This window comes from Camellia sinensis, chromosome 7, assembly GCF_055761805.1.
Source record: "Camellia sinensis isolate YWXY chromosome 7, ASM5576180v1, whole genome shotgun sequence".
Classification (NCBI taxonomy): domain Eukaryota; kingdom Viridiplantae; phylum Streptophyta; class Magnoliopsida; order Ericales; family Theaceae; genus Camellia; species Camellia sinensis.
Window position 1 is genome coordinate 173,724,470 of NC_138967.1, and position 27,990 is coordinate 173,752,459.

The window sequence follows — 27,990 nt, forward strand, 5'->3', positions numbered from 1 at the left end:
AGTTGTTAGGAAAAATAGATGATTTCTCACAAGTAAATCAATCAATGAGAATAAAAACTAATGTAGAAAAATTAAATCAACAGCAACACAAGAATTTTTATGTGGTTCCCTCAATGTGAGGTACATCCACGGGATCGAAATCCGATTTCACTATCAACCAAGGAGTTTCTAAACGATTACAAACAAGACACGAATGGTCTCACAAACCACCCTTAGGTGAATTCCAAATAATCACAAATAAATAAGAGGAAAGATCTCACCAAATAGATGAACAAAAGTTTTCGAAATAGAATTGAAGAAGACTCAAAATAATATCCCAAATCAACTTCACCAAAGCATCCAAATAAGCACACTAACAGTGCTTCAAAGAGCCAAACACAAATCAAAGAAATACTTCAAACATTGGCATGAAAAGTAGAGTAGCACTCTGACCCAAACTTTTCTTTGATTCCACCAAATTGATTTTCCAATCTATACAGCCGTAGTCCTCTCGGAAATATATATATATATATATATATTGTTGATTTTAGGGCTTTTATTCAACCCATAACTGTTACCAAATAAATTATTAAATATCCATAGGACCTCCAAAAGTTAGATATAATATGTTAAAAATATATTATAACCAATACCAAATCAAACCAAATATTTTAATAAACTAATTGGGTCTCATACTCCAATAAAGAGGTTTACCCAACACAATGATAGTAATGCAAGTCTTACAAGGCCTCGTTTAACAAGTGACTATTTTAGCCAAAAAGTCAAAAAGTTACTAAAAAAGTCAAAAAGCCAACAACTTATACCAAAAAGTGAAAGATTCACTTTTCTCTCTACTTTTTGCATATCTTTTAATAAAAAGTCAAAAAGTTATCCCAAGCATACTAATTTTTTTTACATCATATTTTAGTCAAAAAGTCAAAAAATTACTAAAAAAAATGCTCCCAAACGAGGCCTAAATAGAAAAAGTTACAAACTCTTGAAATACACATATTAATACAAGTAACCACTATCTATCATAAATTATTATATAAATATTTAATATTAAAATAGCATGAGTGTATCTATGCACCTACAAGTCCCCACTAATTTTAATATTAAAAATAGGCACATAAATTATCAGGCAAAAAGGATATTATGTATCATGAAGGTATATTCTGCATTGAACCTCAACTAGTGAAATAGTGATCTCTACTCCAGAGTTAGTAGTGATCTCAGACTTGAACTATAACTATTTAGGGGAAATAAAGTAACTACTATCTACCCATAATAATCCAGGTGTTGACATAAGCTTTAATGGCTATGGCTAACACGTTACAGCCTTGTGCTGATCTCAGTCATTTCATGACTGTATTTGAGAAATAAGCCTAGATCTCATAGAAAGCAACCCCACTTTCACACTCGCATAGGTGAAATCCGTTAAAGGTGCTCTTGTAATTCTAACACCTCACTCATAAAGAGATACAGTTTCACAAAAAGTTTAAAAACTCAACCCTCCAAACATTACAGGATAAATGCACTCACACCATAGGAATAGACAAAAAATAAATAAATTTATTTAGTGCATTTCTTACAACCACCATATGATTTATTCTTCCCATTGAACCTTGTCACAAGATCTCTACTTCCTAGGTTGGATATCCTCATACATGGTTCTTGTATTTGTACTGGCTTAGTCTAATCCCTCTCGATGTAATATATTCAGACAATTTTTTAAAATAATTTTGCAAATTGATCACAAAATTAGTATCTTTTAAAGATAACATATTTAAGTACGCAATCACAAAAGTCCGAATCTACCATTATAAAACGATCACCTCTACCAAAAATTTAAGTGCTCTCACAATCATTCACAAATGTGAAATGGTTTCTCAAAAATTTAATTTCGTCGAAAAAAAAAAATTAACCATTCACCTTGTCAATTGCTACAACTAGCAATAATTAAATATAGCACTATCTAAAATATAATTAGCAGTAGATAAAAATCACCTTGACAGAATATACCAATACAATATCACAAATTTAAAGTACAACCAGATACTTTCATAGCATAAACTATTTGATCCAAATAAAAATTCCATACCACTTCAAGATATGCCAAAAAAAATAATCTGGTTGGTTATAATTCTGCAAAATACTCAATTCTCCACAACAAAAGTCATGCTAAATATATATATATATATATATATAGCAAAAGCTATCACAAAAACTTGAAAACCTCCACTAATCCAAAAAGCATATAGCCTTTTTAAAATTCCGATAGCTTAAAAGTCATTGAATTTCATATAAAATTCATGAGTCGAAAAATCGAATACTTTAACTAAATAGCCCATAAATCTGAATTTCAAAAGTCTCAATTTCGTTATTCGAAAAACCTACAAGAAATTCATGACTTAAAATTGATTTCTCACGAGGCTATATAATTATGAATCATTGTTGAAAATATTTTTTGATCAGGAGAGAAATAATTTTTAAATTTAAAAATAACAATTAATTTCCCCCACTATTTTCAAATTTAAAAATAGTTTTTTCACAACATCATCTGATTTCAAAATAAAAATAAAAAAATTGTTGCATTCCATAACTTACACATCTCATACCCACAATTCTATTTGAAGCCAAATTTTTATTGAGTAAAAACTCAAACTCAAATAAATTCTTTTGGATGGAGCTTGTAAATGTTTTGAAAAATATATCCCATATAGGGGTGAAATCGGTTCGGTTTGGTACGGTCGGTTTTTTCACTAGTTTTGCACCAAACCGATCATTTCGGTTTTTCATATTTGTGAACCGAACCGCCCAGAAAAATGACATAAACTGGTGTGGTTCGGTTTATTACGGTGAGGTGTGATTTTTTCGATTTTTTGGCCTTTTTTTCCCAGTTGGGCCTCACATTTTGGGCCTATATTTCCATCCATTTTGCATAAAATTTGGGCTTAGGCCATGTAATTCCTACATAGGTTTGGGGCCTCACATTTTGGGCCTATTAATATTATATAAGTCGGTTCGGTTCGGTGCAGCTCGGTTCAAAAAATCAAAAACCGTAAACCGAACCGAACAATTGAAAACTTAAAATACCGACTGAAAACCGTTCGGTTCGGTCAGTTCGGTTGGTCCTTCTGGTTATTCTTTCACCCCTAATCCCATCTAGAGATTCATATCAATTTAACCTCACAATACCCAACAAATTTTGATAACATCAAAAGTCACCAAGTATAAAAGTGTTCTCAAATTTTATAGGAGTATAATATTTTAAACCAATTTTAATGTAGCAAATATGCTTAAAACCATCAATTTCCACATGCCACCCTTCTAATAAATGTCTAAAAATTATAGTCTTAAAAAGACTCATCGGTAACGTTAATCTTGATAAAAGACTCACGCTTTCAATATTTACAAATTCGAGTAATATGTCTACTCTTGCCACAAATAATATATGGAAGTTATTGGTTCTATAACTCGTTTAACTCGAGTTTCCCTTATTGTGATACTTATCACAAAACAATTCTCAAATTTTTATGGCTTTAATAGATCAAAAATAATTTTTGGGTAAATGAGATAAATACAAAAATAAATTCATACCTTAGAGTTAGTGATGGATACCTCCATATATTTGGAAGCAAATGATCACAAATTCTCTCATGCTTCGTTGGAAAGGCTAGCTGAAATCTTCATTATTTAATCTCATGTGGCCAGTACTCTATCATCTACCAAGAACCACTTTTTATTTCTCCATTTTTTTTTTTTTTTGGAGGGGGGTTCCTAATGGTTTTGACTCCATCTTTACCAAAATAAATAAAGAATTAAAGAGTCCAAATAAATATGGACAAGAATCATCACCATAGGAAGACACTAGATTTACATGATTTGAAAATTTTGCCTATAACCACAAATATTGCCCCTTGTCCACTATATTAAATATGTATTACATGTCATATCTCTAGATATATGAAAATACAATAAATCAGACTGAGGCGCGATAATCTTGCTATCTTTAAGAAGATTCAAGCCATTCTCGGTTGGTAAAACTACTAATCGATATAGTAGAATATCACGTATTAACCTGCCTCTCCCAGGATACAACAATCCGAGTTTTAGTCGTGTTGACTCAATCAATCCTGCACAAGTAGGTGAGTTCAAAGCTCCACCATAAAAACACCTTTATAAATTGCCTAACCGTTTCTGTATAAATACAATATAAAATATATATATAGATATATGCACACTCATATTCTTTATGTACACTTCCTTGTATATATACACATCTACCAAAACATGAAGAGTCATAGTTAATACAATAATGAATCAATTATAAATCACCATCATTATTGGACAATTCAATACTGTGAGGCCATGTTTGTTTGGGCGGACTGGATTAACATTTCCATGACTAATAGTCCTAAGATTACGAATCCGTTGGATTATGTATCCTATCTTAACTAATAGTCAAGTTTAAAATAATTAATCCGTACTTCAATTGTTTAACCAAACATCGGATTGATAATTTTATTGGACTATTAGTCCAATCCCAAGCTCATGTCTACCCAAACAAACATGACCTGAATGTATGTAACTCGTAGTTTTAATTCACATGTAGTAGCTGATGCGTTGTGTGCACAATGACCATGATGTATGGACAACTCAACCAACATGTATGTTACACTCTCAAGCTTCCAATGATAATAATGCATGTCTTAATAAAAAGAGTTCCAAACTCTTGAAACACATATTAATACAAGTAACCACCATCTATCATAAATTAAATAAATTATTATATAAAATATTTAATATTAAAATAAATGAGTACATCTATGCACCACCACAATTTTACAAATAAGATACTACTGGGTAAAAATTCAATGGCGATGGCTTATATAGCCAGTATCGGCCTGAATTATTTAGTATTCTATTTGCTGATTGGAGTGTCGGTGATAGAAAGACTTCACCCTCCCGAAAGCTTCTTCAAGTGAAGATGGTTCAACCGCGAAAGTGATGCGAATCCAATCTTTCATACCCACAGCAAGTCCTGCCAAAATATATATAAAAAAAAATTTCAATTTCAGAAGCCAAAAGCAAAACCCAAACCCTTCCCAACATCTTGATTATCACTTGGCCTATTTGGTCTGGTTCTGTTGTGCATAACTATAAGGAGTGTAACCTAAGAAGCACAAACATAGATATGTTGACACGAAAATTTTCAAATTATGCAGAACACAACATATGATGTAACACGCTACAATATTTTTTCTTTTATTATTGGATTCCAAATGTAAACTTGTAATATGTTTATGTGTGTCAAAGCGATGAACACGTGTGTATTCCAAGTGTCCAAAGTGTGTCCGGATCTTTAAAAAATTTAAAAATCATAGAACAAGTTTGGATGCCCACGTGTCAAGAAGAGTCCAACGAGTGCCAATGTCAAACCCAAACACATCATTTCCTTAGAAGTATATGTGCTTCTTAGAGTATAACACATACAGGGCAAATTAATGGACATCCATAGTTCTAATTAGGCGATCGATTGATGATTCGTATCTCACCTGGAAGAATGATCACAGATTCCTCCTTGGCCAGTTTGAAGCAAAAGTCAATGTCATCGCTAATGTCTTTGAGGAGGGAAACATTCAGTTTCATCTACATCATGCAATAATAAATAAGTACATAAATAGGACTTCGAGGACTGCAGTTTACTTCCACATTGCAGAGAACCGAAAAATTCTATGAATTCCTTACCATAACAGCCATGGATCCCACTGGTTTATATGGGCATGAAATGCAAGGAATCTCCTTTATTCTTTCACAACAAATATCAGAGGTCTGCTTTAGTATATTAATGGTCTTTGTAAAGAATACGTCTTCAGTTTGCTGAAGAATGCGCGGGACTGCTGCCTAGAACCACGGAAAATATTGTTAAGAAAGAGAAATGAGTGATTTAAGTCGATGGTCTTTTGAAATGAACAAAATTTGGTAGTGAAATTCACACTTTTCCGGATGAAGTCAGAACTTCAGACGTTTTAAGGTCAAGCATCCATGCTTTTGTGGGGAGAAAGAAAAAGGGAAGGGAAAAGCGAATGAAATTTAGCCAAGGGATTTGTAAAGGGAAGGGAAAAGTTGGATTTGTATATGGAAAGGGAAAAGTCAATGAATAACTTAGCTTCTACTTCATCTACTTCTCCCTTCCCTTTTCCTTAGCATTCAAATCCCTCCAAAAATCCAAGATCCAAACACAAATTCATGAGCAAGGATCCTCTAGAGTTTTTTTTTCTTAAAGTTTCTTAGAGTGGTGCATTATGTGGTTGAGATTTAATAATAAGTCACATCAATTTTTCAACATTAAATCTCAATCACACAATACACCACTTTAGGAAACTTTAGGAAAAAAACATTCTAGAGGATCCTTGGTGCAGATTCATGGTCTCATTGACATTGATTTAGGAAAGTGGATATATTTTTTTTTTCTTTTCCTTTTCCATTCTTTTGGGAAGGGTTAGAAAATGGCCACAAGTTACAATTTTTAACTTGACCAATCTGGGAAATGCATCAACCAAATGCATAAATTATTTCATTTAAGAAAACAGAACAAATCCTGACTTCAATGTTTCAAAACAAGCACCCAAGGAATAAGGTACTAAACTGTATAAAGGAATAAGGTACTAACCTGTATAAATGTCGAAGGACCCCCAAGAATATCAAAATACTTCTTAAGCCGCTCAACAATCTGTTTAAAGGAAAAATAAATCATTAGCATTGGGGCAAGTAAATTTGGTGACAAAAATCAACTTTTTTTTAGCCATGACATCATCCACAAGAACTTTAATGTTTGGTTAATAAAAAAATAAATTTGTGCCCGCATGAAATAAAAATGTTTAAAGTGAGTACACCATAAAAAACCAAATACAATGAAAACAAATCCATGTCTGAATGATAATTATTAAAACAAATCATCTTGCATTTACTTTCAACACATTGATCGACAACATAATTCAATACCGAGAATGGTAACCAACATTATCAGAAGAGAAAGTACACAGAGCAAACCTTTGGGTTTCTGAAGATGTCATTTGGATCATTTATCACAAACCAACCAAGTCGCCAACCGGGGACTATCCATCGCTTTGATAAAGAGCCAAGCGTGAGAACTGGAACAACTGAACCAAAAACTCCCATCGGCACAAAAGGATTAGCCCCAAAAGCAAGGTGGCCATAAACTTCATCAGCAATTACAGGAATTTTCAGCCTTTTAGCAGTTTCAGCAATCTAATTGCAATAAATCAGTTAATAGAAAACCCAATGCTTATTGTAACCATAAAACCAATTATGAAGTGAAGAATACCTTCTTCAAATGTTGATAAGTATAGACATTGCCACATGGATTCCCAGGATTTATGATTACCATTGCAGCAGTGTTATGGTCTGCAAGAGCTTCGACAGCATCAAGATCAACTTCCCAACCCTTTTCGGGAAGAAGATCAAAATGCCGAACTTCAAGATGTCTAAAAGCAGCACAAAGTTCGTAGATTGGGAACCCTGGCCTTGGAAGCAAAATATTCACTCCCGGGCGAGCTAACATTGACAATGCTACATCAATAGCTTGAGTGCAACCAGATGTGACAAAAGCATCGTCGGGTGATAACTTGTAAGGGAGATCACGTGACAAATATTCGGCAATTGCACTGTTTAAAGAAAAAACAAACAAAATGAACATAAAAAAATCCCATTTTCAAATACCAATTCCACCATTCCAAACAACTTGTTAATGAATGCAAGCTAGTTTCATGTATTTTAATACCCAAGTCAGCTTCTTCTATAGAAAAGAAGTAATTTGAAATTTACTAAATATCTAAGGACTCTAGAATTATGTGAAAGATATGTTATGATGCATGAAGAATATATCAAGGTCTGAGTCTAGAAGAGTCTTATGTTAAGTATAATTAATGAAGAAAGCCACCATGAGAGAGCAGAAATGAAAAGCTTAACAAGGTTTATTGTAAGAAAAAATTCAGTCACAATACAAAATTTTCCAACAGTAATACAGAACAAGCCCAAAATTTCAAACATCTTCTGTCTCTTTCCTCACGAACCACATTTCAGCAGATTGATTTTTTTGGGTGAAGGAGGAAAGAGCTCTCTCCTTTCCTTTCCCTACTTCCCTCCTTAATCCTTTCTATCATATGGAGGAAACCTTCCCTTCCCTTTCTATCACAAGGCTAGATTAAGAAATCCCAGTCTAGCAATTCAACAGCAAGTATTATAGAGAGGGGAATAGCATATATTCTAATCTGTATTTTTATCCTAGCAACTACTACACTAAGCAATTACGGCACGAGATCTCCTGTCTCAAAATACTCACAACTACTGCTACTCAAAGCAATTAAGGCATAAGATCCGCTGCCCTCTTGTCTCAAAATACTCACAACAACTGAATCATGTCTCAAGGTTCTCGTAATTTGAGATTTTCATGACTCAACAGTTGTGAGTATTTTGAAACAAATATGCAAGGAAATTTGGGGAGAAAGAATCCTTGACACAATTAAGAACATACTAAACAAACCAGTTTACTACTGTTATTGGGTTAGTCAAAAAATCAGAAAATTAATCCATTGTTTAGATTTTGGATTTGAGTAGGTATTTATGGAGGGACAAAAAATGAAATGCGTGTTTGAATTTTAGATTTGAGTAAGTATTTATAGAGGGAAAGAAAAATGAACAGAAAAAAGCACAAAAAAATTGCTTCTTTTTTTGCCACTTTTTCATTCTCTGTAAGTTCAGAATCTAAACACGGAAGAAAAACTAAAGTAAACAACAAAACAGAGCATGGAACCCCCAATTGAAGCTGAGAGCGAGAGGAAGGCAATACCCAAATTAGTACTCCTAAATAACTTTCAAATCCAACTACAAAAAATTAGAAATGTAAAAATCAAGTTCAAGACTAACTGACAAACAACAAAAAAAAAACCCCAAAATTTGCTACTTTATCAATCTCTTTTTCATTTTTCTGCCACAAATTTCTTTATAAATTCAAAATTCAAAGACAATCTAAAAACTAAAGCTAACAAAAAACAGAGTGTGCAATCCCCAATTGAAGCTAAGAGCGAGAGAAAGGCAAAACCCAAATTAGTTCTAGTAAATCACTTACAAATCTAACTATAAAAACATCAAACATGTAAAAATCTAGTTCAAGGCTAAAACAAACAACAATTTCAAATTAAAGTAGGTTCTAGTCTGAGGAAGTCCTGCATAAACAAAAATAATCAGAAAACAGAGCATGCAGCCCCCAAATGAAGTTGAGAACGAAAGAAGGGAAAAACCCAAATTAGGTTTCCTAAACTACGAAAACATCAAAACCCAGTTCAAAATTAAGACAAACAACAACGAATTTCACAAAAAAATTATTATAGAACAAGCAATATAATTTATAAAAATGGTTAAAAATTACGTTCTGGTTTGAGGAAGACCGACTGTGGGAGAGTAGCCATTGAACTTCTCAGAGCGAAGAGAATCGACCACAGCTTCTTCAGCAACAACAGTGGTGTGGAAGCAAGAGTAGGCAGATGGGTCTCCCATACCCAGAGAAATAATTCGCCTCTCGTCGTTGGAATCGATGTTGGCCATCAACAGACCCAGAATGCCTTTGATTGTGATGTTCGTCGGCGTTTCGAATTGTTGGCTACTTCCATTATTCAATTTCTTCCCTCCATTTTCCATTTCTCTGTCTCTGTATCTCACTGTTCCGTGTAGCTCTGGTATGGTATGGTCTGGTATAGGAAGAGAGAGAGTGTAAATTATTTACTATAAATAATAAGTAGAAGAAGTTGAGTACGGGATAGAAAGAGCGTCCACTCTTCCGAGTTTACAGGTACTCCTGCACTCTGCATGGCAACAAAACAGTGATGTGTTTCCATTTTGAATAATTCTTGGTAATCACCCTTAATTTTTCCGAATTCTATGATTGTCATTATATTTGTATGGTGTGTTTCTATTTTGAATAATTCTAGGCACCCATCTTTGTGTGGTTGTTATTGAATTTTTGTGATATGGGATTCAGAATAAATCATAGCCTAGGATGAAGGTTTTGTGTAATTTTTGATTTGATAGAGGTGGATTTGTAATATTACATTTTCATTTTACAACAATGATAGAGACCATTAATTTTGGAGCTCTAAAAAAATCACTAATGACATGGCACTCAATTAAAAAATAAAAAAAAATCAACAATGATTCATCCCACTAAAAATATCACCACTAATAGCACTAATACATTAAAAAAGTAAAAAAAAAATTAAAAAAAAATACAACTCCAAGACCAAAACATCACATCATTAATGATAGGACCCACTGTTAGTGCTCCCAAGCATTTTTCAAAAAAAATATAACACCAAGGTCAAAACATTAAATCATTCATGGTGGGGTCCACTGTCATATCATTAGTGGTAGCACTAATTAGTGTTCTCACTCATTTTCCTTCATTTTATGTGTTCGGTTTATGAGTAAGGAAGGGATTTTAAAAGAAAATGAAAAACGTCTTGAAATAATAACATTACGAACCTACTTTTATCAATCTATAAATTATTCAGAATTTTATCTTCTGATTTAAGTTTATTCTATGCATAAATCTTATACTACATAAATTAATCTCCACTATATAATCACTTACCCATAATGTTCTGGGTGAATTAATCTGGATATTGTATGTGAAATGTAGTTATATTTTACATATATTTTACTTATCTTTTACTTTTCCTTTCTCTTTTTAAATTTTTTCCCAAATTGATGAACCAAATACGATGTTAATTTTTTTTACAAGTAACAACGAGGAATTTGCTATTTTAATTTATTTAATTTTTAGATGGATTGCTATTTTAGTTAGATTGTTTTTGGTTCATAAATCTGAAAAATGATTTAAAAGATAATGAAAAGGTGTGTGAAATGTAGCCTACCTTGTTTAGATTTTTTGTAAAGAACTATGTAGAAAGTAAGGAAAATGATGTAATAATTTATTATTATTTTTTTGTCAAAACGAAACCAAAGTGGTTCTTTCCCAAAACAACTACATATTAAAAAAATTATGATTTTAATTATTAAATTTTATTATAAATCTGTAATAATTTTTCAAAATGCAACTAATTTGATATTTTTCCTTAATTTAGATATGAATGACTTTCATTCATGTATAGCAATATTACAAATAAAGAAAAAATATTTAAAAAATACGTTTATGAATTACAATAATTGTAATGGGACCTACATCATAGTAATTTTAAACCTACACGTTACAACTCAATTCTAAGTAAATTTTGAGGGAATTTTTTTTTAAAGGTTATGGTGTTTTTACTCATATAATTATGATAAGTGAGATGATAAACTCAATACAATATGTAAAATATGGTCATTGAAAACAAAATATATTACAGATTTAGAAACATTTTTCTCATATAAATCTGTGATGGAGTTCATATTTTAATTGAGAAGACAAATACTAAGATAAATTGTTGGATAAAGTTGGCTTAAAACACAAAAGTTAATTTGATTAAAATGTGTTTGGTTTGAGTTTTTTGAATTAAGTTTTTTAAAAATTGACTTTTTTAGTTTTCGTGTTTTTTTGTTTTTAGTGAATATTTTTAAAATTTTAAATATTTTTTTTACGTTTTTAGATGCACCTTTACTTAGATGTATCTAAAAAGTAAAAAATTTGTGAAAAAAATTTTAAAAAATTATTAAATACATAAAAATACAAAAAATGTACTGAATTCTTATATATTTTTTTTGTATTTTTGGTATTTAGTGAATTTTTAAAAGATTTTTTTTACATTTTTTTTTACTTTTTAGATGTATTTATGTTAGGTGTGTCTAAAAAGTAAAAAAATTCAGTAAAAACAAAAAAATACAGAAAACAAGAAAGTAAAATTTTCTGAAAAGTGTTTTTTGAAAAGTGAAAATATTGAAAAACTGTCTTTAACAGTTAAATTTCTAAAATTTTTAATTGATATAAAAAAAAGTAATAATAAAATGTTTTCTTAAATATTTTTATGAAATAAAGGAGATTTTAATTAGGGGGATGCACCGATAAATCTCAAATTAATAACTTATACACTGTTTAGTCCTAAAAGTTTTCTTATAGACTGAAAGGTCCCATTACAATGTTTCAAACATCAGATTAATGTTTCGAACATTAGATTTTGAACATCAGATTAATGTTTCGAACATTAGATTTCGAACATCAGATTAATGTTTCAAACATTAGATTGATGTGCAAATGGGACTAAATAGTGCATAAGAAAACTTTTAGGACTAAATGGTTCAACTTTTCAGAAACTAGGACTTATGGGTAAATTTTCCTTTTAATTAATTGTAACAAATTTATTGAAAAAAAAAAATTGAGAAAATCTTAAATGGTATGTATTATTTTTAGAAGGAAAGTTGAAAATATTTTCAACACTATAACTTAAAACGTAAATTTTTAAAAATTGAGAACAGGCATGTGCCATTATTGACTACAAATTTGGTGACACTTTCGTTGTGTTGAACTTAAAAAGTATGAATTAAACTATTTAAATTGAATTGAAAATATTTTAAACACTATAACTTAAAATGTAAATTTTAAGAAATTGAGGGCAGGCATATGTCATTATTGACTACAAATTTGGTGGGATTCATCTCATACGACACTTTTGTCGTGTTGAACTTAAAAAGTGTGAATTAAATTATTTAAATTGAAATAATAAAAATTAAAATAAAATTTAGATAAAATTATAAAGATAAAAAATATATAAAACTTAAAATTTTTGGAAACCAAATTGTGGAGGGTGTGTTTGGTAAAGTTTACGTTTTCAGTTTATATTTACAAAAATTTTATAAACTGGTTTTTGTTTATTTTTAGAAAAACATAAACTATAAACGCGTTTGGTAATTGACAAAATATTTTTAAAAAAATTAAAAATATAAAAAAGAGTGAAAAATGACAAGTGGTGGCAAAAGACGGTGGTGAAAAGTGGTGACGGTGGGCGGTAGGTAGCTGGTGGTGGCGGGTGGGTAGTGGTGGTGGTGGGTGTGTGGGTGACGGTGGCGGGTGGTGGATGGTGGTGGCGGTGGCGGTGGTGAGTGGTGGGTGGTGGTGGTAGGTGGGTGGCAGATGGCAGGTAGTGGTGGGTGGTGGCCGGTAGGTGGTAGTGGCGGCGGGTAGGTGGCGGGTAGTAGTGGTGGGTGGGTGGGTGACAGTGGCGGGTGGTGGGTGGTAGCAAACGGGTGGTGGTGCTAGCGGGTGTCAGGTGGTGGCGGATGGGGGGTGGGTGGGTGGGTGACAGTGGCGGGTGGTGGGTGGTAGCGATTAGTGGTGGTGGTGGTGGTGGTGGTGGCAGGTGGTGGCAGGTGGTGACAAGTGGGTGGCGGATGGCAGGTGGTGGTGGGTGGTGACGGGTGGGTGGGTCACATGGACGAAACTAGGATTTTATTATTGGAGGGGCCGGAAAAAAAAAATCACCAAATACACAAACACGTATGTATGCACAATATGATATATAAATTATATATACATAGAAAAAAAAATTAAATACCATAGAAGCAATTTCTAATAGGATGAAGAATTTTTTTTTTAGTGCAAAATAGAAAAAGAAGGTAAGATGGGAAAATAATAAGATATGCATTTTCTTATACTAGAGGGCCATTTTATGTATAAAATGTTATGTATATTTTTAAAGTGTTATGACAAACAGTATTTTTCACAGAAACAGGGGGGCCATGGGCCCCCATAGTCTTCTCCTAGTTCCATCCCTGGGTGAGTGGGTGGGTGGGTGACGGTAGCGGGTGGTGGGTGGCGGGTGGTAGCGAGTGGGTGGTGGTGGCGGCAGGTGATGGGTGGGTGGCGAGTAGTGGTGGCGGGTAGGTGACAGGTGGTGGTGGTAGTGGTAGTGGGTGATGGTGGCGGGTCGTAGGTGGTAGCGAGTGGGTGGTGGTGGTGGCAGGTGATGGGTGGGTGGCGAGTAGTGGTGGCGGGTAGGTGACAGGTGGTGGTGGTAGTGGTGGTAGGTGATGGTGGCGGGTCGTAGGTGGTAGCGAGTGGGTGGTGGTGGTGGTGGGTAATGATAGTAGGTGGGTGGTGGGTGATGGTGGTGGTGCTGTTGGCGGGTGGGTGGCAGGTGGCTGGTGGCGACAGGTGGCTGGTGGTGGCAGGTGGCTGGTGAGTAGTGGTGGCAAGTAGGTGGCGGGCAGTAGTGGCGAGCGGTGGATGGTAATGGCGGGTGATGAGTGGTAGCGGGTGGATGGTAGGTGGGTGGTAGGTGATGGTAGTGGCAGTGGCGAGGAGTGAGTGGTGGTGGCGAGTGGGTGGCAGGTGGGTCGTTGCTGGTGGCTAGTGGTGGTGGCGGGTAGTGGGTGGTGGTGGGTGGTAAGTGGTGGTGGGGGGGTGGGTGATCGTGGCGGAAGACGGTGGTGGAAAATGGTGGCGGATGGTGACCTAGTGTTGGGTGGTAAAAAAAAAATTTGAAAACTCAAACGGAAACATATTTTTTGTGTTTTCATTTTTTGGCCAAATTTATAAACTGAGACCACTGATTTATAAATCAAAAATTTTACTAATCAAGTTTTTATTTGAATTTTTAAAATTTTTATAAATATAAACAAAAAATTAAAAACGTAAATGTTATCCAACGATACCGAATAGACAGAGAAAATTTTAGAGTTAGAGAGAGAAAATCATGAGAAAAGGGGCAGACAAGATCCATGTGAAATGGGTACATAGGATGCACGCAATACAAGATGCAAGCAATCTGAGAGGAAGATGGTGCGGAAAAATTATTGTTTGTTAGAAGGTGCCACGCGACCGTGTCATTTATGGATCACAATTTATTATAATTTTCTAGAAAAATATTTGATAGTTTAAATTTATATAGTTTAAATAATTTGAATATATTAAAACGGCATTGTTTTATTTTTAAAATAATGTTATTTTTACATATTTAAGTTTTGTTTGGCATAACCTATATAATCCATCTTTTTATCTTTTTATCTTTTTTTCATCACATCACCTCTCTACTTTTCTGCACATCTTTTCGTAAAAAGACAAAAAGTGCACTTTTTTAGGACACCCCAAACCAACCCTTAAATCATTCGAACTATGAATTTTAGACTATCAAACATTATTGATCTTTTTATTTTTTTGTTAATCATTATTTAGTAGCAATTTTTAAATATCATTTTTTCTATTAATTACAATATCATTGAGACACTATCGCTATCTAAAATCAACTAATCACTAGCGGTGTTTGAGAAGGAGGCTAAAAGGTTATTTTAGCCTCATTTTAAACAAATAGTTAAAAAATTGTACTGTAGTCGAGTTTGTGTCTTTTTTTTTTTTAAATCAGAAATTGACGTGGACAGAATTGCCATCATTGAGACACTATTGCCATCTTTTTTTTTAAAATCTAAACATCATTTCAAATATATTTTTCAATACAATAACTCAAATAAAAATTCAACCCAACTTTTCAAACATAAAAATTAAAATAACTTATTAAAATAACAAAAAAATAAAAAACTTCTAAAATAGTCACTTCCCAAATACTCCCAGTTTGTTGAAATTTGTTTTACTTTGGGTGTGGTTGGCACCTCTCCACGCGTCTTATGCAAAAGCGACATAACTTTTATTTTTCTTTCCTGTTTTTTTTCTTTTTCTTTTATGATAAAATAAATTCCATGAAATTGTTTTATTAGGAATACAAAAAAAAATTATTAAATTTTCAACTAAATACTCGTATAAGTGTGAGATCCACACACACATATATATATATATATATATATAATAAAAATTTTAACACGTCTAACATTTTCAATCAATTAATAGTGTCTATGTTGTTTTAGATATGACTTATAAATTGATTTTTTTACTTATTATAAAAAGACGTACAAAAAATAGAGAAATAATGGGTGTGTTTGATTTGTGTTTTAAGATAAACTTATAAATTTTTTTAGTTTGTTTGGTTGTATATTTTGAAAAGGACAAATTACAAACACTCACCTCGAGGTTTGGTGAAAATACAAATTCTTCCATGAGGTTTGAGAAATTACATCCCGCCCCCTAAAGTTTATATTTTCATAACAAATTGCCCCCTGAGGTTTTTATTTTCATACAGATTTCCCCCTAAATTTTTCTAATTTGTTATGAAAATTTGACCCTCAGGGGACAATTTATAATTTCTCAAACCTCAGGGGGAAATCTATATTTTTACCAAACCTCGAGAGGGGTGTTTGTAATTTGCCCTAGGAAAAGTGATTGAGAAGGAAAGAGAAAAAGTAATTGATTAATGTGTAGGAGATATAAAGTGATTTTGAAAAAAAAAAATTAAAAATTTTGAACCAAACAAAATTTTAAAATATTTTTAAAAATTTGTATCTTGAGATACAAACCAAACTAGTCCGATGTGACTCAAATAAGTCAAAACAGTTTATTATGGTTGACAAATATCGTTTTAGTGAGTTTTTTTATTTTATTTTCAATTTTAAAAAACTTAGTAGTATTCTAGAGGCTTCGTTTGGGAAGTGGGTTGGCTTTTTGACTTTTTGACTATTTTAACGTGGGGTTAAAAAGCCTGATTTGGGAATGACTTTTGGCTTTTTTGATTTTTTTAATTTTTTTGTGAGAAAAAAGATATAATGATTTTGGATTGGATATGATGCTTTGTTTTATTGAACTAAAAAGTCTATTTTATTTTTTTGACTATTTTAGCCAAAAAAAAAAAAAAAAACCACAAAACCTTCTTCCCAAACATAGGCAGAACAACTTAAATAATAATAAAAAAAAATCAATGGTACGTACTTTTGAATTAAAAAAATAAATTAATTAAATACTATTAATTAAACACCTTACTTTTTTCAAGTACAATGTGATTTTAAATAATATTACATGAATTATTAACAAAATTTTCCATTATTTTTCAACATCATGAGAATTGAAGAAATCCTTAAAAAAATTCGCTACGCGTACACAAGAGGCGCACAAAATTATTTTATTTTGGGCAAATTACATATACACCTCTCCAGGTTTGACAAAATTACAGATATCCCCTGAGGTTTGAGAAATTACGAATTCCCCCCTGAATGTTATATTTGCATAAGAAATTAGGGGGTAATTTGTTATGAAATATAAACCTCAGGGGGTAAATTGTTATGAAAATACAAACCTCAGGGGGCGGGATGTAATTTCCGAAACCTCAGGGGTATCTGTAATTTAACCAAACCTGGAGGGGTGTATATGTAATTTGCCCTTTTATTTTTGTATTTTTATATATATAAGAGGAGAGATGAGAATAACAAAGGGACAATCATCAATTGTCGCTACTAGGTTAATCTCAATAGTTTTTCTACGTTCGTTTGTTTTGTTTTGTTTTTTTGTTTTTTCGGTTAACTTTTTTTTTTTTTTGGCATGAGAAAGTCTTATATTGAAGTCATACGCCAAATAACAATGTTAGGAACACATAACATAAATACAGAATACACATTTACAAGATTTATTAATAAAAGTTACTTTTTAAAATTTATTTTCTCTATTTGATTTTGTGTTCAACTTCTCTACTCCTAAACTTATTGTACGAAATTTGACAGTTCTAAGAATTAAATGGGGAAGAAAATTTGAATTGCGATTCTAAATGACAATAACCACTAGCTACCACTTGTGCATGCGAGTGTTATTAGATAAGATAAGATCTACTCATTGACGAGTGGTTCAAATAGTTATTTTCCCCCATAAAATTAGGTTACAATAAAATATCCTCTTTGGATGGAGTTCAATCATGGATTATTTTTTATTGATTTATATATGATATTATAAATGAAATTTAATGAATGATAATAATAAGGGACAATTAAAAAAAAAATTTAAAGTTTAACTCTTATAATAAAATAAATTTTAAATTTTATTAATTTAAAATCTAAACTTTTGATTTATTTTCAATTTAAACCATCTGTCTATTTTTTATCAAGTAAAATAATTTAAAAAATTATTTTAGACATTTTATGTATGTCTATGTTGAATTTAATAACTAAAATACTCTTTTTCCATCTATTTTACTTAATATAAATAGACGAATAGTTTAAATTAAAAACATATCAAAAGATTATAATTTAAATTGATAAAATTAAAAATTCAGAATTTATTTTGTTAAGATGCTCAAATTTTGAGATTTTTCTAATTATCCCATAATAATAATAATAATACTAAAGATTATATATAACACAAATGATACAAATAAAATTTTAAAGTTAGAGAGAAAACTCCATAAAATATATAAAAAATAATAATTTATTTACACGCATAGTATAGAAAGACTTGAACCACTAACAAGATTGAAAATTCCGACTAAATCAAGCCTTAATCTTATAGTTACCTGAATTCTTCTTCTCCAATAGACTGTATTAAAGGTAATTTGGTCAGTAAAATTAAAGAGATTTATATTTTTATTTATTACACTAGTCCATGTTTATTTAGGCATGTCCCTTCTCCTAACCCTTTCCTCTATCATTGTCGTATCACATCTATTCACTATTGTTTCTGTTAGTCTTTGTTATATGACCAAATCATTTCTCCCTAAAAAATCATTACTTCATTTTGTTAGGAAAATGAAAGGAAAACCTTTCTCATTATTGGCATTTGGTATTACTTGTTGGGTTTAAATGTCTTTTTATATTGTTGTTTAATTGATAATTTATTGTTAAGATATACTACTTTATTTATTTTTTGGCTTGTTTGGAGAGGAGCAGAGAACAAGCAAACCAAAAAAATAAGGGTAAGTTACAAATACATTTCTTGAGATTTGTTTAAAATATAAATTATCGCTTATGGTTTAGAAAATTATAAATATTCCTTTATTAGAATTTTTTATTTAATGGAATTTAACTTAAAGAATGAAATTCATAATTACTCTCCTATACAATAATAAAATTATATAAATTATTAATTGAAACATATTTCTAAGATTATTAAAAACTGTTAATTGACTTGATAATTTATTAATAAAATGACGATTTGTTATGAAATTATAAATCTCAAGGGGTGGAATGTAATTTCCAAAACTACAAAGGACGATTCGTATTTTAATTAAATTTTAGATGGTGTATTTATAATTTATCCAAAAATTAATTGCGTAAAGACAAGGGCAAGCCTGTTAACTCAAACTTGTTTGGTTGTTTGATTAAAGGAGTTAATAGTGAAATGAGTAATAATATCACAAATTAGTATAGGATTACTTATTCAATTAAATTAGTGGAATCAATATTTATTATGTATTCATTTTAATTTTTTCCTTTCATGTTTGAATTATGATCCCCAACCCTTTTTAATATTAAAAATTCCCCAATATCGTCGGATTGAATGTCCCGATATACATATAATCCAATTAGTAAAATTTGCAATCAAACATAAGATTATGGATTCATAAACTAACAATTTCAATCTTATATTATAATCTTACCAATCAAATATGCCCTTTTAAGTACTATTTTTTGTCTTAAATTACCAAGTATTATTGAATCTTGCCAAATTTTAACGCAGACAATTAAAATTATTTTTTGTAACTCATTTCATAAAATTCCAATTATCTATAATGGCATGTTCTATTCCAATTTTACATTTTCTCATTCTAATATAAATTTAAACTTTATAACCAATTTTAATATATTTAAAAATCATCTTTTAATTGTAAAAATCAAGGAAATTCTAACAAACAAAAGCATAATTAATCAGATTTAAAAAATACGTCATAAGATTTATCATTTTTTTATCTCACAGTATGAAAAATCTATTTGGTAAACAATCCAACAAAAATTAATTGTATTAACATTTCATTAAAAGAACTATGAAATTTTGTGTAATGTTAATCCACATATTCTCTATGCTTTAAGGTTGTGTTTAGTTCATGAATTTAGTTCATGAATTTATGAAAGGATTTAGAACAAAAAGAAAAAATATGTGTGAAATATAATAATATTTTATTCACTTTCATCTACATTTTTCCTTTACATTATCAAATCCTATATAAAATTCACATATTCTCTATGCTTTAAGGTTGTGTTTAGTTCATGAATTTAGTTCATGAATTTATGAAAGGATTTAGAACAAAAAGAAAAAATATGTGTGAAATATAATAATATTTTATTCACTTTCATCTACATTTTTCCTTTACATTATCAAATCCCTTACGAAATTTATGAATCAAATATAACCTAAGGTGATTAAAAAAAAATTACTATGCCCTATTTTTTAAATCTGATTGTTTATGCTTTGTTTTTACAATAAAATATAATTATTAAGTAAATTAAAACTAATTGTAGCAGTGTAATTCATATTTTAATGAGAAGGTGTAAAATGGAATAAAACATTCAATTTCGAACATTTGAACTTTTTTTTTAAAAAGGCAAAGACCAAAATCGCATTAAAATTGATAGGAATCAATATCCATGTTTATGAAAAGTTATGATTTATTAATAATTTTTTGGACAAATTATAAAAAAATTCAGGGTGTGGTCTTTGTAACAAAATAAAATTTAAATTTTTTATTTTATTAATTTACACTCTAAATTTTTAATTTATTTTTGATCTAAACCATTTTCCTACTTCTGTTAAGTAAAATCGATGAAAATGAATATTTTAATCATTAAATTCAATGAAAAATGATATTTTATGCATACAGACATTGAATTTAATGACTAAGATATGTTAGGTTTTTATTCTTGGCAATCATGTTTGATTAAACTCCTTTCAGTTGTAATTTTTTTCGTTCTTTTATTTCAGTGAGGTGATGAGTTTTATGTGCGAATTTAACTCGAATTGTGCCTTGCAAGTTGCAAAGAACTTTGTGATGTCTATTCTTTCATGTTTGCCACTTCGCTGACTATGTCGGGGATCGAGCAGCTTGGTCATCTCGCGAGAGTCCAAGGGGCAGCGCCCTTTGGTGAGTTCGGGGCAGCGCCTAGGCGTGGTTGAGGGGCAGCGCCTCCGGAGCAAAAAGTAAAATTACAGTCGAAATTGTTTTTCCACTCGAGCAGCCATTCTTGCGCTCAAGTGGAGATCATGATCTTTTAGAAGTTTCACTCCTTTGCAAAAGTATTGGGAGTTGTTTTTTTCAACTAGAGCGGCCATTCTTGAGCTCGAACGTAGATCCGCTTGAACGGCCATTCTTGCGCTCGAGCAGAGATCGCGGACCTGCTTTCTATAAACATGTATTTCAGTCTGATTTTAGGGTATAGCTTTCAGATCTTCTCTTTTGGTATTAGGGTTTTTATCTGGAGTTTCTTTGCTTGTTTCCTTTGATATCTGTAAGAGTTTAACCATGAATTGGGTGGATTATATCAAAGGGTTTGTTTAGTTTGGTTTATTAAAAAAAAAGAGAGTTGTTCTTTGATGGATTCCGTGGAAGTTGGCCCTGAAGTTTTGGTGGATTCTGGAGTGGCTCATCGTCGTGGATTCGACATCGGCATTGTAGATTCAACGTTGGATAAGATAATTCCGAGGTGAAAGACAGGGTTGGAAAAGGCACATAGGAGTCGGTCAATTCAAGCGTGAATTCGCTAGGTAATTGAGATTTATGTCTTCTTAGGGGTCGTTTGGCATTGGCTAATATAGCCAACTTTTTTAGCCTGAGACTTTTTTAGCCTCGTTTGGTTTTTGTTTTGAAACTTTTTTGACTTTTGTGAGAGAAAAAATGTAATGATTATAGATAAAAAGTAGTATTTTGTCTTATTGACTTATATTGTTTATTTTGTCTTTTTGTGCTTTTTTAGTCCCAAAATCTTAGCCAAATGAGCACTTAGTGGATTGTTTTGTGATTTTTACCTGTGATTTTTTTTTTATCATAATTGGAAGCGCTTCAATTGTGATTTTTTCATATTAAAATCATTATATTGATTTGTTTTGATTGTTTGATTGAGATTGTTATTTACTGGTTAAAATTGATACATAATTACAAATCAATATTTAGGGGATTTCTAAATTTTTCAAGATATATATTTTTTCATTAGTATTATTTAACAAAACTACGCAAATACTTTAAATTGAAAACAAATAAAAAATATTATGACTTAAATTGATAAAATTGAAAACTCTAGGTTTAATTTGTTATAGAACGCAAACCCTGGGTATTTTATTTTTTATTTTTTAATTGTCCCTAATTCTTTCTATGTTCTATGACCTGCAATATGAATACAAATCTTTTTGAACCAATGTCATTTTGGTAAACCCACTGGACTAGTTTGGTAATATTTTCTAGTTTATTTCGTATTTTTTATTTTTTATTTTTTACCATCTAATTTTTTTTTTTTTTTTTTTTGTGGAAAAGTTCATATGGGTTTTGAATTATTATTATTATTATTATTATTATTATTATTATTATTATTATTATTATTTTGTCTTTAACCTTTTAGGTTCTTATAGATTAGGAAGACAAGAAAAATAAACTTTTTTGTAATAAAAATTAAAAATACTTTCACTAAAATTATCAATTTTCTTTAATGAAAATAGATAAATGATTTAAATTAAAAATAAATAAAAATGAACTTTTTTGTAATAATTTTTTTAAAAAAAATCACTAAAATTAAAGAAAAAATATATAAAAACACTTGGCAAACAAGATGAATTCTTTAGGCCTCGTTTGGGATAAAAGTTGAGGCCAAAATAATTATATAGGACAAAATATGTTATTTTAGCCAAATAAAATAAAATGTCACATTCAATCAATAATCATTTCTTTTTTCTCTTACAAAAATTAAAAAAAAAAAAAATTGTCACAAACCAAACTTTTTAACCCCAAAATAAAATAACCAAAAAACCTATCCACATCCAATGACTTTGTTTCCTTTTACACTTGCAAATAAAACCTAAATCAAACAATTAATCATTACGGTTTGCTAAAATAGTCAAAAAGTGACCATTTAAAAATATAAAAAAAACAATGAAATTTCTCATTTGGAGCTCGACCAATGGGCAAATCATTGTCTAGATCTCATTTGTCAAAAATCATAGTTTTAAGACAACTTTAACATTATTTTTCACGTGTGCCTTTGAAAGCAATGAAAGTAGGAAAAGCAAAACTTGCAAGAAAATGACCCTTAGATAAGACTTGTATATTTCTATTCTCCAACAAAAATACTTAATAATGTTATATTCTCAAAAAAAAAGCATTCAGGAAAATATATTTATAAATTACAATCATTCTAAATAGAATCTATATTTCACTAATTTTAAATTTATACCATATATCTCATTTCGAGATAAAATTCAACACATATTTTCATAGTCTATAACATTTCTAAAAAACATTAGCATATGATATTCAATAAATTCGACCATTAGAAGCTTACATTTTGTCCTTATTAAAAAATTAATGTAATTATCTTTAAAATTTTGAAATTTATTATAAATTTATTAAACTCTAGAGTAGTTGACTATAATTTATCTACACTTTTATTAGTAGATAGAAGCAGAACAAAAAGGGGAAAAATATATGGAAAATATATTAAAACCTCTAAAAAATTCATAATTTATTAACAATGATATGATAAGTTATACATCAATTTTTGATTTGTCTCAAACTTAATTATATAGAACTCAACTCGAGCCATTGTTGTTGAATCATAGGTTCTAAATTGTAGAATTTTAGCATTCATATGGAAATCAATGAGCCCGGCCCACGGGCCGATATTACCCTCTTTCAAAACTTGTTTCATATGTTTCATATAAACTTCTGATGTGAACCTATATAGAGCATAGCCCAAGAGGAAGCCCAGGAGATGATGGGGTTCGATTCCACTCTCACGAGCTACACCATGGGGGCCTCTTATTCATTAGCCCAAGTTCGCTGCTGATAAAAAGATTTAACATTTTCAGGCAAACAAAAAGATATCGTTTGCACCAAAAAAATAATTAAAAAATAAACGTGTAATAAGGTTGTCAGTTTTATTATTTTTTAATACAAAAAAGGAAATAAAAAAATTATTTATTTATTTTTGTAAAAAAGAAAAAGAAAAAAGAAAAAAGAGAACTTGTTTGGTGAGTTGTCAAAGGTGGTGCGTACTAGTAGAGGGAGGGTGGACGTATGTGGTGGTCGATGATGGGATGGGCAAAGATGACTGTCAGGATAAACAGCTATGATAGAGACCACTAAAAAATCCCATCACTAATAGCTCTAATAAATTGAAAAATATAAAAAATAAAAGAAAAAAAAAATATAAGAGACAATCATCACATCAAAGGGAGAGCCACCTCATTAGTGCTCTCTTAGTGCTCCCAAGCATTAATCCAGGATAAATGGATAGTGTCACTGAAGGTCACAAGTCGTGATCGATCAATCATTGAAAGGTATTTAGAGCTTGCACTCAACTGACATTGTTGAAGGTTAGTGGTGATGGTGGGCGAAGGTGGTGGGTGAATGGAGAAGAGAATGAAAAATAAAAGACCAAGTGTTTTCAATTGACGTAAAAAATTTATGTGTAAATAAATAAATCAATGAATTTTGTGACGAGTTATGTTAGGAATATAAAATTTCTTTATAGAATTATATGCAAATGTGAGACAAAAGTATAAGATTTACCTAAGAAGAATCCATGTTTCGATCTCCCTTTTTATCTTATATATATGTCACATAACATACTGTAAAAATTTTAAATGCAATTACTCTATTTAGTTTTGCAATTTTTAAAAATAGAGTTCTTAATTTAATTTGCATTTTTTAAAATGTATTATTATTTTAATATCTTAATCAATTTGTTTATTTATTTTTAGATCTACTTAATTCAAATACATTTAAAAAGTAGAAAATGTATAAATGTTTTAAAAAAGGTTCACTAAATACAAAACAAAAATACATTTTTATGTAATATATTATTTTTAAATTTTCTTACAAATATTTTATTACCAATTCATTAAAAAAACATGAAAATATAAAAATATTTTTAAAAACTTAAAATCGAATATATTGAATTTGTTTTCTTAAATTGAGAAATATCACTTTATTCTTTAAACTTGTAAAAACATAAAAATAAATATTTTAAATTATTGAAAAGTATCATTTTAGTTTTTAATAAAAAGAATAAAAATATAATACACCAATAATTTTAAAAAAATTATTTATATACTTTAATAATTTTAAAAATAAAATAATATTTCTCAATAATTGCTGGATTTATTTACACACTCCTTTCCATAATTTAAGAAATTAAACTGATAAATAACCCCCAAATAATCTCACACGTTTTAGTTTGAAACTTTGATGGGAAAACAGATAAAGACAAGACATCACTATGATGATTGGACAAGATTAGACTTATCATTAGTGGGGTCCATTTCCCAAACCCCAATATCACCACGTGGCAACATCTCAGCCCATCTTTTGCCTACGTTCTCAAATAAATACACCCTCGAGGAGAGAGAGGATCCTAAACGGTGTAAAAATGATTTCAACGACTCTGAACGGTTTTGATGAGGATGCTATATTGGGTATATGGTAATCAGTCACACCATATCACAGCTCCCAAAACTAGTACACACAGCAAAATTTCAATAACATGCATCGCAAGCTATCATTTCGATATACAGCGTATACACTCTTGTCGAAGTCACTTAGATTGTGACAACACGACACTCCATTTCATCCGTACCGTCGGATCTTTAAAAGAGTCAGTGCTGTGGACACCAGTCTTCCTATAGGATGCACACTCTCTGGACCCACTCATGACCCCAGGACCATATGATGCTCTATCTTATTCTATTTGGACGGCTGAGATTAAATGCCGGTGAAACAAACATGTATGGTGCTTTAAGCGTGACCTTTAATACCAAGTTATTTTAAAAGTAAATTACAAATACATTTCTTAAAGTTTGATTAAAATATAAATTATTTTTGTAATTTTAAAAATTGCATTTCACATTTTATGATTTTTAATTTCATAACAAAGGGTCATTTTTATTAATAAATCATAAAATCAATTAATAATTTTTAATAATGTTAAAAATATATTTCAATTAATAATTTAAATAATTTTATTATTGTATAAGAAAATAATTATGAATTTTATTTTTTTAGTTAATTTTGTTAAAAAAAATTTTTTGAAAAGAATATTTGTAATTTTTCGAATCACATGAGGCAACTTCTACTTTAAGCAAATTTCAAAGGGTATATTTATAATTTATCTTTATTTTAATAAGTTAAAATATTTATATTTAAGAAGACAATTAATTTTTTTATAATTAGATGTGATATTTATGAAAAAAAATTAAATAATTATAGATTTAATGTGACATTTTATCTTATTAATTATTTTAACCTATTTTATCTTTTTGTGAATTTTAACCAACAAAACATTTACCAAACAAGGCCTATGTATTGATTTGTTATTTTATTTTTATTTTTGATTTATTTATGTTTTAAAAAATAAAATAAAAGTGTAACGTGCTGAAAAATTATCACAAAAATAAATTATGAACAACACTTAAATTTAGATAAATTTACTTCATACAAATGCCATAGTAATCTGAAGGATTTAATATTTTATTTTACAACAATGATAGAGACCTTTTTTTTGGATCCCTACAACTCCTAAAACGATCCACTCCACTCATACAGTAATCCACACCACTCATTTTCTTTTATTTTATCAAATTATGTCATATTTTATGTCCTTGTAAAAAAATAATTAATTTGAACTCGCTAATTTCGCGTATGATTTAAATTGTCTAATTATAGTTATTTTGTATGATTTTTTTTTTTTTTTTACTTAGCTTTTGTTTGGCATACAAGGTTTTTTTGGTTATTTTAGTTACAAAAACACAAAATAGGTTTTTTAACTTAATAAGACAAAACATCACATCTCGCTCATAATCATTTTATCTTTTCTTTCACAAAAGTCAAAAAAATAAAAAAAAAATCTATCTCAAATAAAACTTTTAAACCCTAGACTAAAATAATTAAAAAGTCAAAAAATCAATCATCATCCTAAACAAACCCTATTTAAAAGACATGCAGAAAAAGTTAGACGTTAACCTTTTTACTCATTATGTGATTCAAATAAATGAATAAATGTTAGATTTGTTAGTTCATATGTTAAAATTTGTAAGGATATTATAAAACAAAATAATGGACGTTAGCCTTTGTTTGAAATGAACTTTTGTAACTTAATTTTTTTGACTATTTAAAACAGGCTCGCTAATGTGATATGATAAGCAATGCGTGACTGGTTATCAATTTTATTGTCTTATTATTGGGTGGAAAAAAAAGGACAAAAAGAAAGTTTCAAATAATTATAATGACAAATCTATAAAAGAAACGTAGCATGTTATTTTATTCAATTTTATTAATAATTAATTATGTTGACAAAAAAAATTAACAACCAATTATAACATAGGCATTCACCAATTTAATAGTGTAATTGAGGATTTGGTCAGTTTCCAACTAGATAGTGCAATTGGTTACAATGTAATTACAAAAAATAACAATTAAAATTATCAAAAGTAAAAGCATAATGAGCCCATAAGCATAACTATATGGTTCAGTCCAAACAGGCTCTCTATTTAATTGATCTAGCAATTATAGTATAGTTTCATTCAGTTTCTAAATTAAACAAAAAAAAAAAAAAAACATATGAAGATAAGAAATTCAAACTGGAAAGTAATAGTAGAAGAGAAAGAGCTAACCTGCAAAAATTGAGAAGACCAAAGAGTCCCAAAAATTGAGCTTCCTAATTAGCAATATGATGATGATCCTTAAAGCTAAACAACAAATTCTTTTCTCCAACAACATGGGTTTTTATAGAAGAGGGAGAGAGAGAGAGAGGTGTCTAATTTTCAAAATTTTAAGAGATAAGTATGGAGGGTCAGCATGATGGTGGTAGGGCGTCTTTATCATAAAACTGATTCAGTTTTAAGGAGACACTTTTCCCCAATCTATTCTGTGAATTGGAATGGATTATTGAATTTATGAGATTTATTATGGGTCTTATTTTGATAATTTAAATCATTTT

At 30.1% G+C, this 27,990-nt stretch overlaps 1 protein-coding gene across 3 annotated transcripts; it reads right to left on the bottom strand.

Annotated features, from left to right (window-relative positions):
• Window positions 1-4,747: 4,747 nt before the first annotated feature.
• TAT7 (Tyrosine transaminase family protein) lies at window positions 4,748-27,881 on the bottom strand. 3 transcript variants are annotated; one of them, XM_082879875.1, is made up of 9 exons: window positions 27,665-27,841; window positions 23,682-23,834; window positions 9,434-9,752; window positions 7,331-7,670; window positions 7,036-7,254; window positions 6,656-6,715; window positions 5,731-5,886; window positions 5,538-5,631; window positions 4,748-5,023 (listed from the first exon to the last, which is right to left on the bottom strand). In XM_082879875.1, exons 2-9 carry the CDS (start codon window positions 23,710-23,712, stop codon window positions 4,896-4,898), a joined length of 1,347 nt encoding a protein of 448 aa, XP_082736001.1. In that variant the 5' UTR covers window positions 23,713-23,834; window positions 27,665-27,841; the 3' UTR covers window positions 4,748-4,895. The 3 variants fall into 3 exon arrangements, with proteins under 3 accessions (XP_082736001.1, XP_082736000.1, XP_082735999.1); XM_082879874.1 differs by having other exon boundaries at window positions 23,682-23,837; window positions 27,665-27,833; XM_082879873.1 differs by lacking the exon at window positions 23,682-23,834 and having other exon boundaries at window positions 27,665-27,881.
• Window positions 27,882-27,990: the final 109 nt, after the last annotated feature.